A 17,151-nucleotide genomic window follows, 5' to 3' on the forward strand; every position below is an offset into this window, starting at 1 on the left:
GTATGATTTTCTTATACAATGGATATATACATGATGGTTTCTCTAGTCAGATTGTTTGTTATGGAGAGATTATGCTGACTTACTAATGTTAGGAGGCTGTATGTCATGAATCATTTTTATTTATTGCATTTCATTCAATTTAACATTTTGTAAAGTATTCTCTGTTAGCCTTTTTTTTGCGCATCTGTGAAACTTCATCACTTGCCTAGTCTCCTTACTTCATAGCATATGGTAAAGATGACAGCAGCTGCAGCAACAGCGATTCCAACCGCCTGCTGCGTTACTGTTGGAAGAGTTTTTCTTGGCAGATTGCATCCTAGTTCTGAGAGTTTCTTGTGTGAGATTGCGTAATCTCTGAAGAACGCATCCTCGTCCTGACATATGACATACGCATATCATTATACATTTTATTTTGTTGCTGAAAACCAAACAACCATCCAAACTAATTGTACTGTATTCTAATCTACCTTTGCATACAGCTTCACATAAGGTTCGAACTTGGGGTCACCGAGTAGAGCCTTGTCGGTTTTCAGTTGCAGCAGTTCTGGAGTTTCCCCATTTAGAAGCTCTCTGATAACATCAAGGCATCAAGACAAATGTAAGTTTCAGAACACTCTCTCTCGCTCTTAACTTTGGTGTTTGTTGGCTTACACGAAATAAGAGTTGTCAAACTTGAGAGGATCTCGTGTCCAAGGACCTTCGAAATCTGATCTCTCCTTATGTGCACGCCCCTGTATACAAAAAGCAGCAAACCAAGTTGGTTCATTGTAGCATCTTTAGTGACTTTGAAGGAGAGTTAGTACCAAAGTGTGGCCGCCAGAGAGAGCTACAATGTCGTTATCCGTTAGACCCATACGAGAGAAGAGAGTTCTTAGATGTGAGGCACCTTGATTCGGATCTGGAAGATCTCCTTCATCTGCTGACTCAGCATCCTGGAAAATCAAATGGATCTATATTACAATATGATTCTATATCCTTTAGAGGATAAGAGTGTAATTAAGTGTTATTACCTTACGGCCTGGAGTAAAATGGATTGCAGGGCCACCTGTAACTTCAACTGCAACAACTCCTGCGAGCTGAGAGTTCAAAAACAAAGAATCTCTGTTCAAACACATCCCCTCGATAAAAGGATGAAAAAGCTTTTGATGAGTTTTACTTGGTAAAGGTCTGCGTAAGAGACTCGTGGATGCTTAGCTTTTACTTCCTCTGGAAACCATAAACCAAAGTGTTCATTACATCAAAAAAAAGAAACAGCCAAACCAAAGATGAAGTTAAGTGATCATGGCAAAGCCGAATGAAACATTGACTTTATATGCATCCAAATTTGTAAAAAAGAAAAAGATTAATTGAAATCTTTAATAAATCGCATATGGTCCACTAAATTTCATGGAACTAACCGCAGAAGGCGACCGCTTTCTCGAGACCTTTGTTATGGGGGCGGTTTAGCTCGTCCTTGAACCTGATAGAACCATTGGGACCTCCACTTTTCTTTGTGGCATCATATGTTCCCGCGTCATGCCATCTATATTGTGTTGGGAAACATTTAAAATACAAGAAAGACAAATGTGAGAATAATGATTAGAGAGAAAGGAAGAGAGGTTACGCGAGACGGAGCATAATGGGAGCACAGTTTCGGGAAGAGATGAGAGCTCGAAGGTCCCTACGAGTCTTCTCAATCTCTTTGAGGTACTCTGCATCGACATTCACCACTGCCATTTGTCAGACCTTGAAAGAGAAGGGAAGAATAGGATTAAAGATTGACTCTGAACGAGGAACAAGACTGATCAATATATATATTTATAATTTCAAAATTCAAGAGAGAGGAGTCTATGAGGAGAAGAATGTTTTGGTCAGCTGGAGAAAGCAAAGTATGTTTTGGGGAGAACCCTTGTGCTAATCTTCGCATATGTTCTTTCATTTATGCAAATATATCCTACGTATGTTATGTAATTTATACTATTTGTTTATAAATATTGTATAAAAAAAATAACATCACGATACAGATTAGGCATTTTGAGTACTAAGCCAGATACATGATGATCTTCCGTAAGAGAAATGGTTTGGTTCCGATCGAAGATGCGAGTCTCCTGCGTTATATTTGTTGGGTTTAGTATTTGTATTTGGGCCTTTTGGATTATTGGGCTTAAGAATAAAGTCTGAGAAATGGGCTTTTTTTCCGACAATAGATCTTTTCAAAAGTTATAACCAAAATTTTATAAAAATTAAAAAAATTACATTCTAAGTGGCACTTGTCTATGTTTTCTAAATCATATTTCAAAGAATTTTAGAGTATTTTATATAAACTATAGTCTAAATATTATACTCTCTAGCAAAATAATATTTTGCAGGCTATAGTTGGTCGCATATATCAAATCTTTATTGTTTCGCATGCTTTCCTTAAATAAAACCTACTGAACTACCTAATGTGATTAAAATATGTATATAGCAAATAATGATTTTAAACAATAAAGATTTGATAACAATTTGTATATTTTTTTATCATTTTTGTTTATTTCTTTATTATTAAAATAAATTACATAATTACATTAATCATATAATAAAAATCTAGATTTTTTTGTATATGTTGTATTTTGAATTTTTCAAAACGAGTATAAATTACTAAAACTGTTAAAAGTCTCACATAAACTTTTATGATCAAAGTTTAAATTTTTTTTTATATTAAGATATAATGATTATAAGACAATATGAAGAAATAATTTTATTTTAATAGGTTTTTATGTTAATATATATATATATATATATATATATATATTTTTTATATCGTTTAAATTAAACTATACATTGTATGAAAATGTATACTTATATTTTGATATTTGCATTGAACATATATTGAAAAGTTAATATTTTAATCTTGAAATTTTCATTGTTTTTTAAATGATTATAAATTATTGAAATTATTCCACTTTAAAAAAAAATTTGATGGTGTAAACTTTTGTTACATAAATATGCAAATAATCATAAAATCATATGAGTAGAAACTTCATTTAATCCATATTAAAAGTGTACTATCTATATATATATGTTAATATCATTTAAATTTAATTATATATCATATACAATAGTTAAGATTGATTGTTTTGATTTATTTACCCTAAAATGATTGCGAATAAACAAGAGTGATAGTTTGATTTATATGCACACGCCAATTTATTATATAATAGTAACTGATTTCTTAGTTATTTAATATATATTCTTATTATTTTATTATTTCATAATATGCAGAAAAACATAAAATAAATAATAAATATAAAATATTTATTCTGCAAAAGGTACAGATCTTAGTCTAAGTATGTATTTCTTTAATTATTTTAAATCATAAGTATTTTATAAATCTCAGGTCAAAACAAACAAACAAATGAGAATAAATTTCAAAATCAATATTTATATTCAACAATAACCAAAATGAAAAAGAAAAAAATATTGAAGATATATAGGATTTGCACGTGAACGTAAACTTCTCATAACCATAATTAATTTTTAAATTACTAAATCATGATATAACACCGAAGTGACATAGTTTCTAATCAAATAGACCCAAGATTTTTCGAACTAAACGTTAAGTTCTTATACGATAAGTGACTTTTTGACTTTAAAAAAAAAAAATGAGATCATCTCATCAGTAAACAAATTATGTAATTAACAAAAAGTTAAAAAAATTGTGTGAAAACCAAAATATTAATTCAATCAAGAATATAAATTTATTTTTCCATATAATATTTTTTAAATAGTTTGGAGGAGAAAAGAAAAAGGAGGCAAAAGAATCGGGATGGCAGAGATTAGTCTTCCTCCATTTAACGAACGCTTCAATGGCAATATTTCGCGGCAAATCACTTACTTCTCTTTCTCTCTGTCGATCCAAATCATCTTCCTCACGTTTTTGTTAACAACCCAACAAACAGCATCTTCTTCCTCCTCCTTTGATCAATCACGTCTTTGTGTTTTCCTCTTTACATTTTTTCTTTCTTAGTTTGGGTTTCCACATTTACTTGAGTTTTTGTTTGTGCGGGAGAGATGTTTAATTGAATGTAAATGGTAGACTATTCGGAGGAATAGGATTCGTATTGTGGGGTGGTTCCTCTTCCTCAGGCTTAGATCTGAGGTTGCATTTACGTTTTTCTGTATTGTGTCATTCGTCATCACGTTTTGGGCTTCGGCAATGAGCGCGTCAAGGTTCATAAAGTGCGTCACGGTTGGTGATGGAGCTGTCGGTAAAACATGTTTGCTCATTTCTTACACCAGCAACACCTTTCCCACGGTATCATACATTTCTTCTTGCAATCTGATGAGATCTTTTAATTTTGTCATTTTTTTTTTAAATATCTTTTGTCTGATTGAAAGCATTTTCCGTGGAACAGGACTATGTCCCCACTGTTTTCGACAACTTTAGTGCCAATGTGGTTGTTAATGGAGCCACGGTCAATCTTGGATTGTGGGATACTGCAGGTAAATATGAATTGATGATGACCACCCATTTAATCACCGAGTTGCAGCTATTAATATATATCAATCACAAATTATGTTTTTATCATTGTGTTTACAGGGCAGGAGGACTATAACAGACTAAGACCTTTGAGTTACCGCGGTGCTGATGTATTCATTCTAGCCTTCTCTCTCATTAGTAAGGCTAGTTACGAAAATGTTTCCAAGAAGTGGATCCCAGAGCTGAAGCACTATGCTCCTGGTGTCCCCATCGTCCTTGTTGGAACCAAACTTGGTAACTTACTCTTGCATTTGCTTTTAATGCATTTTATTTATTTCTGACAATCAGCACCTTTACTTATAGCTATTTTCCTTCGACTTTGCGTAAGCTGCTCTGATTTGTATGACATGCGTGGATGTGACTTCACATTTTCCAAAATGAATCATTTAGGTGAAACGGAGGCTAGTTTCATAGCATACATTGGTCAACATGTTTCTTCTTGTATCTTCCATTTCTTGTGAACCATGTGCTATATAACCTTCTCTAGTGACGATCACCTCTTAAACCTTTTAGTTAGCTACATTTAGAGAGGCAAATCCTCCAATCAAATAGCTAACGTATAGCATGTATGTACTGTACCTCCAGAAAAGTCACTTGCAAGAGTTTCGACTATAGATTCCTCTTTGGCTGCATCTGAATCTTTGGTATCTGCAACTCGGATACTTGGTCTTGCCCCTTTTGGTTATTTAACCTTGTTTTTTTTAATCAGATCTTCGGGATGACAAACAGTTTTTTGTCGACCATCCTGGTGCCGTCCCTATTACCACTGCTCAGGTATGAATACTTTTCATTTCCTCGGTGCATTTTTCCCAGTTTTACAAAAACCCGTTAAATCATTTGCCTGTTCTGCTCTGCATAATAGGGAGAGGAGCTCAAGAACCTAATCGAAGCGCCTGCTTACATCGAGTGCAGTTCAAAATCACAAGAGGTAAGTAAAGTAAAGAAATCTTATGAACCATTTTTTTTTCAATGTTGGCTCCCATCTTTCAGATGAAAAACCATGTGGATATAAACTGCAGAATGTGAAGGGAGTCTTTGATGCAGCGATCAGAGTGGTCCTTCAACCTCCAAAGCAGAAGAAAAAGAAGAACAAAGCACAAAAGGCTTGTTCCATTTTGTAATAGCTTTCATGGAGACCAAGAAGCATTTTCATGCCAAAAGGCTTGTTCCATTTTCAATTTTTGTTTTCTTTCCAGTGTTCATTGTGAATGCTGTCTCTTAGTTCCTTTTAAAACGATTTGGGTTGAGTTTAATTCAACTTTATGTTTCAATTGATAGTCGAGAGAGCTAATATTGCTGTACTACTCTCTTCTCCACTCTTAAATATTTTGTTCAACGTGATGATGATGCATATGCAACCAGATTCCATCTTGAAAAGAGAGTCAGCAAGAGAGGATTGGGTCGGAGTACTAATCTTTTACTATATTAAGCAACCGCGGAACTATAACAAACAGTGTTCTTATTCAACCTTTTTAAGGCTAAATAAAAAAAAATGTTTGGTCCGACTCCAGCACATAGGTTCCTTGTTAAAAAATCTTCTTCCTGCTCTTATCAGAAAGGGACGGTGTAAGGTAAGGCGTGGACATCAGCTTCTGGTAAAAGGCGAGCACATGGCCACGCCATTGAACTGCTTATGGCTTGCTTGCTCTCGTTATTTCTGTTAAGTTGTTTGCATCTTTCTGAGCCAAACTTGTGGCAACTTGGCTTCTTCATGAACCACCAACATTCATCATCTTCCGAGCTAGTTAGCTCTACTCTGTTAGGGACCCAGTTCTCAACTACATCCAAGAATTGCACCGCCATTGATGGAGGGCACAACCTGCATAAGCCGCTTGAAGTAGTGGATGACAATTTCCTCTCTTTGCCTACTCTCGTTCTGTAAATTTGGTCTTTTTTTTTCTCTTCATGTGGCTTTGAAGTGGAACAAGGATGTTGTTCTTGCGGCTGCTCTCTAGTTACACTCTTCACGGTATCTAACTTTATCTCCCGGGAGGGACAAGGTCTTTCTTGATCCTTGTTGGTGGTCGTCACCATCACCTCAGGATCATCATTCTGCCTTCGGATAGGCAACCGAATCCGGAAGATGCTTTCTTCAAATTCATATGATAAAACATATTTGAAGAAAGAAGGTCAACAATGTCCTGAAAAGGTAAATAGACCCAACAAGAACACAAACAAACTCACCAGAGTCGTTGTTGTTGTTATTATGTGGCAGCTTCTCCTTGTGCTGCTTAGGCAGCTCATTGCTGTTAAGAGTGCTATCACAAGAGTTCTGAGACGTGGACTGAACCAAGTCACGTTCTACAGTAAGACTACTCTTCTCCAAACAGCCATTCTCACTTGCTTTTAGTTTGGGAACTTTCTGGTTGTTCTTGCCATCTTTAGCAACTACTTCTTCTTTGCGCCTTCTCTTATGAGAGTGTTTCTCGCTTTCCCTCTCCTTCCTCTTTTTATCCTTCTTTTCTCTTTTTCTCTCCTTCTTTGTTAGTTCTTTCTTAGCTTTCTCCTCTGCCCTCTAAAGCAAAAGATCAATGATCAGCTCACAGTACTTGCCAAGCAGAAACAAGAACTCATATCATATAGAGGCAACCCTTAAACCCACAACATGTACTCAACAAGGGACTGTGTAAATATTTTGTTACACTTATTTGTACATTGAATCGGTCTTTTTTTTTTAATATATTCACATTGTATCATCGTTTTCAATAGAAAAAATACATCTTTTTTCATTCATGGCGGCAACACACAAGGAAAGCTTGAGCATTCGAAATCCCCCAATTAACCAAAACCGACGTGTGGTTAAATGCTCAAAACAAACCTTGATCGATTCGATCAGAGCCTCGCTTCCGTTCAGTACATAGCCAGGTGGCGGGAACGGGAAACACCGAGACATCTCTTTCGATTAGGGACAACAATCAAATCTCAGATCTCGCGGAGACCAGCCGAAACCCTAGATCGATCACGAGAGACTACGAGAGTGGGGGTTACAGTGAGATATAATCGGGGGCTTTCTAATAACGCGCCAAAATCATATCAACGGTATCGGAATTGGATTGATCGGAGAAGAGAGAAGGGGGAGCCGCGAGATCTCGAAATCCCTTCGGAAGCTCTCCGATGAAACAAAAAAAGTGTCGCCTCTCAACGCATATAAGGTCTACTTATAGCCACGGAGAAAAAGAAAAAAAAAGGAAAGACCCTACATGGGCCAAAAAGCCTTGTTTATAGACTTTTTCTTCTTTCTCCTTTTATATAATAACAACACGCTTTCGTGGCGGCTGCTTAGCGAAAGAAGTTTTAGGCCCATAATAGTGTATGCGTAGGCCCAAATATATCTGAGGCTTTTTTTTTTTTTTTTTTGAATAAAGTCTTCCAAATTAAAACATAAACTAGTCTACCTCGCTACCACTTTAAGTGATTTTTAAGGTTTTTGCATTTGGATTAATAAAATACAAACTTCTATATAATTTATCTTGATTACATAAAAATATCATTAAATGAAATTAATTCAACCAATAAAAAAAATCAGTATTTTGCAATTGGTCACAAAATTTAAATGATATTAAATTCTATCTAAAATAATGAGAACATCAATTATTTTGAAACAATTTTTTTTTCTCTCTAAACACCACTTATAGTTGGATAAAGTTTGCATGAAGCAAGTTTCATGAATTATTGAATCCCAACCTATGAGCGACAAAGGTAAAGGCTAGAAACCAACAAAACAATAAAAGACATATCTAGTGATAAGAACCATGACCATGACGACCACGTTTTCCTCTCCCTCGAATAGTCTTCCGTTCCATATCTTGGTATTTGATTGGGGTTTTTGTCTTCCTCCCACCTCTTGTCAAGTTGAGCGAGCTAGATGGCTCTGTCTCAAAATCATCTACATCTCCTACCACTTTGAACCGAGAAAGACTCTCAAATGCATAAGGAATATGTGACGTGGTTAAGGGATCAGCAACTAAAATTTTACAAACCTTAGTGTTGATAATTGTTGATGAAGAATACTTCATAATAGGTGCTGTAATGGGAGTAGATTGTGAACCTACTAATATGGTGGCAGAGTTTGGCGAGGCAGTGTGGTTTTCCTGCTCTAAAGTACGTTGCAAAGCCGGAGTGATTTCATATTCATATACGAGACCTTCGATCTCTTTAATATGCTTTTAAGAAAATAAGTTAATTCCCTTAGTGAATATGTTTAATGTAGTAACTAGAGAGGTTTATATCATGGTAAAAAAAACACACTAGAATGTATTCTGTTTAATAGACTTTGTCCTATTTTCCCTTCAGCCAATGTTAATATGATAGGCTTTACTAATCAACTATTCAGCCCATCTGTGTGATGATGAAATATGTTTATGTTCATATAATCCATCTGTAACCAATTAAAACATAACGAAAATAAATTATAATTCAAAAATCCTGAACCTCATTGGCTGTTAGTCAATTGATATGGAGAATTTACTATCGTGTCAGACTATAAATATTGATATAGATTCAACAAATCGTGGGCTATGATTACTTGCAAGTTACAAACTCTTGGTTCACGGGCTCTTTAAGCTACCATGTTACGTTTCGTTGATTAGCACATGAGTTTGTTTTATGTGTGTGTTTATATATTGCATCTAAGATTTTCATGTGTGATTTTTCTTCGGCTTGATTAGACTTGAGTGTTTTATACATGTTTTATGATATCTAACCATTTTAAATATGTTATATTTTGGGCATATCAGTAAAGATAAATGTATTTATATTTATTTTGCGAATGTAGCTAACTTCACCAAATTAAGTTTTCGTAATACGAGGATTGATCCATGAGTGTTTAAATAAAAAGAAATGGTTAGGCTTTCAGAATACTCCTCGTGTATTCCATGTAGAGTCGAAAATTAATTCATCTTGAGGATTGAGTGCTAATCTGTGGTTAACTAGCCTAAGATCAGATTAACCTGTCTCGTATGCCTCTATAGAGTTCATGCTGCAAATAAAAAGACAAATAGAAATTGTATTAAAATTTGGAAACGACTTATACATTTAAAACTCTCATCCTAAATTTTTGAGCTTCAAATTTTTATGCAAAGTGTATTGATGCTTGTTCGACCTAAAAAGAGTGTGTTGGTGATGTTTATAGTTTAATAATTTTATTTGGGTCAGAAAAATGCAGATTTTGAGAGGTACTGTGCCATTTTTATAAGTTCGATTCCGACAAAGTGTTAGACATTCGATGACCATTTACACTAATATAACCCTAAACATTAGTTATAAGTACTGAACATATACTTTTTGTTATGTAGGAGTAATTATTTTATCATGTGAATGGAAATTTTAGCTGGCCCATTTATTGTTACAGATAAGGACATTTTCAGAACATTTGTTTTAAAATAAAGTATGATGCACGATTATTCCCAACTAAACCACATGGAGACAATCCACCAAACAATTAAAACAACAGTTTCTCAATCTTTATTACATCCAATAAGAAGTTTCCTGTAGTATTACTTTTATGATTTTGATATACTAATATAAATTAGTTCGTATTACTTCCTCTAAAACTCTTGTTCAAAAACATTTCCGTAACCTTAATTTGCTGGCTGCGAAAACACATTCTATATATTAAAATCGCTTAGACCTGCACACACACGCATCCTTGCGTTAAAATGCCACAAAACTACATAACTAATAGTTTATTTTGTTTCGGGCATCGTCTTAATTGTCATTGGTGTTTCATTTGAAGTTTTGGGTGCGATGTGTGATGAGCCGACTAGAAAGAAGAAATAGCAGGACATTTACAAGATATATTTATTTTCCAATACCTTGGTCATTGTCATGGAGCAACTGTAATATTAACATTTAAACGGGAACTACTATTTTAATGCTAAAGTCTCATTAGTATACTTTTGGGGAAAGTTGATTACACTAGTAATTTATATATGTAGAGTAAACGCATGGTATATAGGCACTACTAAAAAGGAAGAGGGAGTAGCAGTCGTATTCCACCAGGACCACCACCACCACCAACACCAATGTCCAACCTTTCCACTCATGCATATTGTATACGTGCCAAAATATTTATGATCTCTTGTAGTGATAGGTTATATACATACATCCAACGTAGGTTTATACATATTTAAAAAAAAAACTTACGGTGCATGGATATTCGTAGCGTTTTATCCTGAATTTGCATAGTTTGATTTGGGCAATGTGGTGTATAGTAGGATAGTCATGGAGTGAGTTGGCGATTTTAATCAACTATTTTTGGTTAATATATGAAAAAAGCAAATGCATATTTATTTGTTGGTAAAGTTCTTTGTTCCTTTTCATGGTTGGAGTCTCAAAACCAAAATATGTCTTTGTCCTTAGATGACGCCGATAAATTGGTTTACCGTCCGTTTCGCCAGCTGTATAGAAAACAGTCACGGGTAATCCAAGATCAACCTGGGGGAAATTAATCAAAATGAAAGTTTATAGAATAAAAAGGTAATAATACCAAAGCTGCGTTTCAAAGACAAAAAAATTTCAACCGAAAAGGGAATAAAGAGTGGAATTTGTGATGGGTTACTGATTACCCTTCGTATCTTATAATCATCATCATCATTACTAAGATGACTGTAACTCAACTATATGTCTCGTTTCGGTTGACGATTGAATTCTTGTAAACAGCTTAAAAAAGAAGAAATCATAAGCAAAGTCTATTGTGCCCTTATATTACGAAGAATTACATTATTCGTTTCAGACGAGGGTCCTATTTATGCCGACAACAAGGTCATACGTACATCTCAGTATTTGATTTGTTAACCGGAAAGTAATATTTCAACGGTGTAAAAAAAAATCGTCAACGTTGTTTTAGTACTCAAATATCCAGACATTACTAAGATGTAATCAAGGTAAGTCTAGTCTACACATGGTTCTGTCTTAAAAAATCCACTAGATTTTGATCCATACATTGCGGATAGTTTTCATTTTATGAATATATACTTTTGATTTATTATAAATATTTTAAGTATATAATTTTAATTTTAGTGTTATATATTGTGAATATAAACCTATTATTTTAGTAAATTATATACATGGTAGCATCCATCATATTATTTTATTAAATTTTATTGATATAGAATATTTTTTGGATGTTATGATATTAAACTTTCTTTTTTTGTTATTAAATTAAAACTTCAAAATATTAGATTATTTTAATTTTTATAACATAGTTTGTTTTTTTGTGTTACATTTCAAGAAGTTATTCTTTATTATCTATGATTATACCTTCTGAAAAAATTTAAAAATTATCATTTTAAGTTTGCATACTTATTTTTAAAATTTTATATTTTGTCAAAATTGTTTGGAAAATTACACAACTATATTTGAGGTGGGAGATTATATGATTGTAGAAAAATTTTTGTTACTAAATTAATACATTATTTTATATAAATAATTTTAATTTCGGTAAGATTTTTATATATCTCTCAGAATATTTTTATAATTAATATAAATATTAAATTTATAATTAAAATTGATTTGTCATTAGTACTTTGAATGAATTATTAAAATTTGATAGTTTTCTAATAACATATTTTTAAATAGTATATGAACTAAATGTTAGTTATAAACTATTATATTTTTGTATATTAATTTTTTTAAACAATATATTGTTGAGAGTTTCAAAATAAAAAATAAAATAATATGTAGTTGTAGTTATTAAATTTTAACCTATGTTTATAAATTTAATTTTCTAAAAAAATATAATATATTTTACGAATTTTAACACATTTTAATGATGAGTGATAATTTATTTAAATGAAATTATTTCAAAAATAAAATAGATAAATTTACCCATATTTAATTCATATAGTACTTCTATTTTACTATAATACATAATATAATTAACATATATATAAAAATAGTATAGAATTTTATTTTATTGTTTTATAATAAATTTTTAATTAACTTTGAATTATAAAGTTATATTAGTATTTACGAAATTAATTAAGTATTATTTTATAAAAATACTTAGAAGGTTGGTAGAATTTTGTTAGATTTTTTCTCAACAGAATTTGATATACTTAAAAATAAATTTATATTTATATTTGTTTTATTATTAATGTAAATAATGATATATGTCATATTAAGTAATTTTTTAGATGGTCCTAAATGACTTGTTACAGTGGATAAAAAAATAAGATTCTATTTTAATTGATTAGAAACGTCAATAACTTATTAGTGTAACTATTTAAAAACGCAAAAAAAAAAACAATTAAAAAAACGCACATTAGAATAGAAGGTAGGTTTTATTAAATTGATGGTGGTGAAGTGAAAAAGAAAAGTCACCGGGGGCAATACTGGTAAATAAAGAGAGATGAGCAGGGGCGTATTAGTAAATTACAGAGCAAAGGAGGGGGCACTTCATCTCCGACGAGTGGCAAGTGGTGAAGGTGTGGGGGAAAGCTAGAAATCGACAAAAACAAACCGTCTTCTCTCGATATGACTCATCTCTCTGCATAGTCTTCTTCTCTTAACACAGGAGAATCTTCTCTCTTCTCTCATTTCGAAGACGACGAACAAATCTCCAAGGTCATTTGCATTTTGCATTTCCCAGGGAAACTTAATTATTAGTATTATTTTTTTAAATGTTCTTCAGTCAATATTCTAACATTTTTCAATTTTTTTATAAATCCGTTTTTGTTTATAGGAAGGCGTGAAGAGTAAAAGTATAACTGTTACCTTCCTCAATGCATTAAGTGAGCATTCCAATCCACAATCCTCTTTCCTCTTTCCTCTTTCTCTCTCTTAATTTAAAACTATTTTGACTTGATTCTCGCCGGAGCAGTTTGTTCGCCGGCGCATTCTCTCGGAGGTTATACTGTTCATTGTCTTCCCTCTTTTTCTCTATATCGTCTTTCGCTTCTTTTCTCCTTCCGCTTTCGTCAGCTTCAAGTGTTCAAAGATGAAACCGTTTTTTTTTTCTTTTTGAAGATCTTTGACTGTACAAAAAGCCTAACGACCTGGAGAATCTCTTCGATTCGTATCTTATCAACTTTTTTTTCTTTTTTTTTCCCTTTGTTGTTGTTACAGTCTAAGAAGAATCTGCTCCCTGTTTAGTCAAGCCTCCTCATGAACTGAGCAGACCTCTGATCCGACGTCGTACTCGATCTCAATCAAAAATGTCGTCGTCGGATTAACTCGGATCCGTAATATTACCTCACTCGAAGGTAACAATCTCGAACAATCTCAGCTTATAGATCTTAAAACTTTGCTTGGATAAAACGTCACGTGTTCGATTCCCCTTGAAAGGAATCCTTAATTTTAATATGGTTTGGGGTTTTTAACATGTTTCAGGAACTTTCTCGCGGTTAATTGATTTTGAGAGTTAATGTCACACTCATGGGATGGACTCGGGGAGATAGCGTCAGTAGCTCAGCTCACGGGCCTAGACGCAGTCAAGCTCATAGGCCTCATAGTCAAAGCCGCGAACACCGCGTGGATGCACAAGAAGAACTGCCGCCAGTTCGCTCAGCACCTCAAACTCATCGGCAACTTGCTCGAACAGCTCAAGATCTCGGAGATGAAGAAGTATCCAGAGACTCGCGAGCCTCTCGAAGGGCTCGAGGATGCTCTGAGGAGGTCTTACATTTTGGTTAACAGTTGTCGTGACAGGAGCTATCTTTACCTGTTGGCTATGGGATGGAACATTGTTTATCAGTTCAGGAAAGCTCAGGACGAGATTGATCGTTTTCTCAAGATCATACCACTCATCACTTTGGTTGATAACGCTCGTGTTAGGGTAAGTTTAGCTGAGTTTTTCATTCTAAAGAGATAAGACAATCTTGTTTAGCCCTAGACATTTGGTTCCTGAATCAGTTCGGTTCTAGAGATTTAGGATTGTTTCGGGCAATTAGAAAATTTGATTCGGTTATTTCGGTTTCAGTCTTGTTAGGATAACAAAGTCGGCTAATATCTTACGTAATTTCGAATCTTTATTCGGTTCGGGTTCAGTTCTGGTTTTCGGTTAATTTAGGTTAAAAAGTCAGAAAATTCGGGGGTTTTTGGATTAAATATTAGATTTTTTTAGTGTTTTTGATTCAACATTTTGGATATAAAACCCGATTGTTGGTATTTTTGTTTATAAATTATATTTTTCTGTTTAAGATAACAAATAACAAAGTTGGGAACTGGCTAATATTTGAGTTGATTTCAGATTTTATCCGGTTCCAATATCAGATTTTTTCGGGATTTGGATAATTAGGATAATTTTAAATATCCTAGATAAACATTCTATTTTGGTATTTAGGTTTATAAATAGGTTTGGTTAGGTTCTCCAGTTCCAGATAAATGTGCCCATGTTTAATGTTGTTGATGGGGGTAATGGTTTTTCTTTGTGCAGGAGAGGTTAGAGTACATTGACCGTGATCAGTTCGAGTACACTCTCGATGAAGAGGATAGACACGTGCAAGATGTTATTTTGAAACAAGAATCCACCAGAGAAGCGGCTTCCGTGCTCAAGAAGACTCTCTCTTGCTCGTACCCTAACTTGCGTTTCTGTGATGCTCTCAAAACCGAAAACGAGAAGCTGCAGCTCGAGCTTCAGCGTTCTCAGGAGCATTATGATGTGGCTCAGTGTGAAGTCATTCAGCGTTTGATTGGTGTGACTCAAACTGTTGCTGAGGTTGATGGCGGCTCTGAGAAGGAGCTGTCCAAGAAAGCTTCTAATAAAAAGGCTGACCGTAGTGTAAGCCATAAGATGGAGTATTCGTATGAGGAAGATCCTCCCATGAAAAGCACTAGTCGTGCAGCTTCAAGGTTGCATAACTTCATGTGCTTTATTAAAATGCAATTTGTGATTAGTTTATGTGACTAATGTTTGAATAACGCTGGCTATATAATTGTTTCATGCAGATCCACTTCTTCTGTTACATCAGGACATGATATGCTTTCACGAAGAGCATCACTACACCATGAAGAATGGCACACTGATTTACTAGCTTGTTGCTCGGAACCTTCTCTTTGTGAGTTCTTCCCCTCTTCTTGCTTCCACTGTGATTCCACTTTGTTTTCTCCGTTATATAAGAAAGGTGATTAGCGTTTCACGTTCCATACGTTCTTGTTATTGTGAATGATGCAATGATGGAACTCGCAGGCTTGAAGACATTTTTTTTCCCGTGTGGTACTTTGGCAAAGATTGCCACTGCAGCAACTAACAGACACATCTGTAAGTGGGATATAATTAGTCAACTTTATCATGTTACAATTTGTTAATAAATAATACTTGTGAAAACTAAGATGTTGACTTTGTTTTTGTTGGTCCTTCCAGCTTCAGCTGAAGCATGTAATGAGCTAATGGCATATTCTTTGATACTTTCTTGTTGCTGCTACACTTGTTGTGTAAGGAGGAAACTCCGGAAAACACTCAACATTACGGTACACTCTCTTCAAAACCCCTGAACCCCTTATCCATCTCAATAATCTTTTGATTCCAAACATCTATATATGGCTCCAAGAAAACAATAGATTAAAAAAATAAAAATTAAGTAGGCACCTCTAACACTCTAGTAAATATTATAGGTGAGATTGAAACACTTCATCTCAAGAGCTTCAAATCCGCATTTGTCACATACTTGAGGTTTTCTGATTTGGCAGGGAGGGTTCATTGACGATTTTCTATCTCATTTGATGTGTTGTTGCTGTGCTCTTGTCCAAGAACTGCGAGAAGTTGAGATTCGTGGGGCTTATGGTATGAACTATATAGATAGATACATCTTAACACAACGTTTGGTTTTAGCCTTAAAGCATGAACAAATATCGTTTCTTAATATCCTCGCAGGTACGGAGAAGACGAAAATAAGTCCACCTTCGTCGCAGTTCATGGAACATTGAATTCTTATACAAAAAGGTGAACTAAACAACGTTATGACACGAGCTTCTTCGTGCTACTTTCTTACTGTCTTTTTGTCTTTGCATGTAAATGAGTTTGGGATTCCCATCGACTTTTCAGTAATTGTGCTGTGTATCGTATAGACTATGGACTAACTAAAACCTCGCCTTTGACTTTGATCATATGATGATGATAGTGGTGTTACGTTCAAGGTTTCTTGATTTCAGACAAAAGTTTTATCATTTGGGTCTAAATAGCAATTTTATATAAATTGAGGATTGAGTAGCATATCTTATTACTAGGTGTTTTGTCCGTACATGCGGACATAATCATCTTACAAATACTTATTATTTTATGATTTATTAATCTAAAAATCGGTATAATAAAACTCTAATTGGTGAACAATAAAGAAAAAAAATATGGTAAATTCTTTGTTCCTCGAAATTTATACCAGTTATGTTGAAATTTTAGTTAAATTGTTGAAAGGTAGATCTCACTTTTTTCTTCTAAATTCTTCATGGAAGAATGAATTTATAAGAAAAACCTTTTTCAACTTTATACAAGATCGTTTAAGTAATAGAGTCAATGGGTGGACTTTCAAGTTTTTCACAAAAGGTGGAAAGGAAGTGATCATTAAAACAGTGATTACGGCATTACCAAATCATACGATGTCCTGCTATCGATTGCCTAAAGCAACGGTGAAAAAACTGACAAGCGCGGTATCACAATTTTGGTGGAGTCCAGGGGGAAGTACAAGAGGCATACACTGGAAATCATGGGACAAGGT

At 34.0% G+C, this 17,151-nt stretch overlaps 4 protein-coding genes across 5 annotated transcripts; 2 read left to right on the plus strand and 2 right to left on the minus strand.

Moving 5' to 3' along the window:
• Positions 1-101: 101 nt before the first annotated feature.
• On the minus strand, positions 102-1,778 carry LOC106324893 (L-ascorbate peroxidase 5, peroxisomal). The gene is made up of 8 exons (XM_013762898.1): positions 1,604-1,778; positions 1,398-1,522; positions 1,157-1,206; positions 1,011-1,076; positions 804-932; positions 652-731; positions 468-570; positions 102-374 (listed from the first exon to the last, which is right to left on the minus strand). The coding sequence occupies exons 1-8, from the start codon at positions 1,714-1,716 to the stop codon at positions 198-200; spliced, it is 843 nt and encodes a 280-aa protein (XP_013618352.1). The 5' UTR covers positions 1,717-1,778; the 3' UTR covers positions 102-197.
• Positions 1,779-3,857: 2,079 nt separating this feature from the next.
• On the plus strand, positions 3,858-5,792 carry LOC106293295 (rac-like GTP-binding protein ARAC6). The gene is made up of 6 exons (XM_013728957.1): positions 3,858-4,276; positions 4,377-4,464; positions 4,562-4,735; positions 5,211-5,275; positions 5,364-5,429; positions 5,521-5,792. The coding sequence occupies exons 1-6, from the start codon at positions 4,178-4,180 to the stop codon at positions 5,620-5,622; spliced, it is 594 nt and encodes a 197-aa protein (XP_013584411.1). The 5' UTR covers positions 3,858-4,177; the 3' UTR covers positions 5,623-5,792.
• Positions 5,793-5,908: 116 nt separating this feature from the next.
• Positions 5,909-7,635, minus strand: LOC106343750 (DNA ligase 1-like). The gene is made up of 3 exons (XM_013783050.1): positions 7,320-7,635; positions 6,686-7,016; positions 5,909-6,591 (listed from the first exon to the last, which is right to left on the minus strand). The coding sequence occupies exons 1-3, from the start codon at positions 7,392-7,394 to the stop codon at positions 6,053-6,055; spliced, it is 945 nt and encodes a 314-aa protein (XP_013638504.1). The 5' UTR covers positions 7,395-7,635; the 3' UTR covers positions 5,909-6,052.
• Positions 7,636-12,908: 5,273 nt separating this feature from the next.
• On the plus strand, positions 12,909-16,575 carry LOC106303054 (protein MID1-COMPLEMENTING ACTIVITY 1). 2 transcript variants are annotated; one of them, XM_013739485.1, is made up of 11 exons: positions 12,909-13,066; positions 13,185-13,233; positions 13,323-13,349; positions 13,568-13,704; positions 13,832-14,276; positions 14,877-15,292; positions 15,389-15,498; positions 15,630-15,701; positions 15,804-15,910; positions 16,130-16,223; positions 16,314-16,575. In XM_013739485.1, the coding sequence occupies exons 5-11, from the start codon at positions 13,866-13,868 to the stop codon at positions 16,364-16,366; spliced, it is 1,263 nt and encodes a 420-aa protein (XP_013594939.1). In that variant the 5' UTR covers positions 12,909-13,066; positions 13,185-13,233; positions 13,323-13,349; positions 13,568-13,704; positions 13,832-13,865; the 3' UTR covers positions 16,367-16,575. The 2 variants fall into 2 exon arrangements, with proteins under 2 accessions (XP_013594939.1, XP_013594899.1); XM_013739445.1 differs by lacking the exon at positions 13,323-13,349.
• Positions 16,576-17,151: the final 576 nt, after the last annotated feature.

The sequence above is a fragment of the Brassica oleracea genome, chromosome C1 (genome assembly GCF_000695525.1).
Source record: "Brassica oleracea var. oleracea cultivar TO1000 chromosome C1, BOL, whole genome shotgun sequence".
NCBI lineage: Eukaryota > Viridiplantae > Streptophyta > Magnoliopsida > Brassicales > Brassicaceae > Brassica > Brassica oleracea.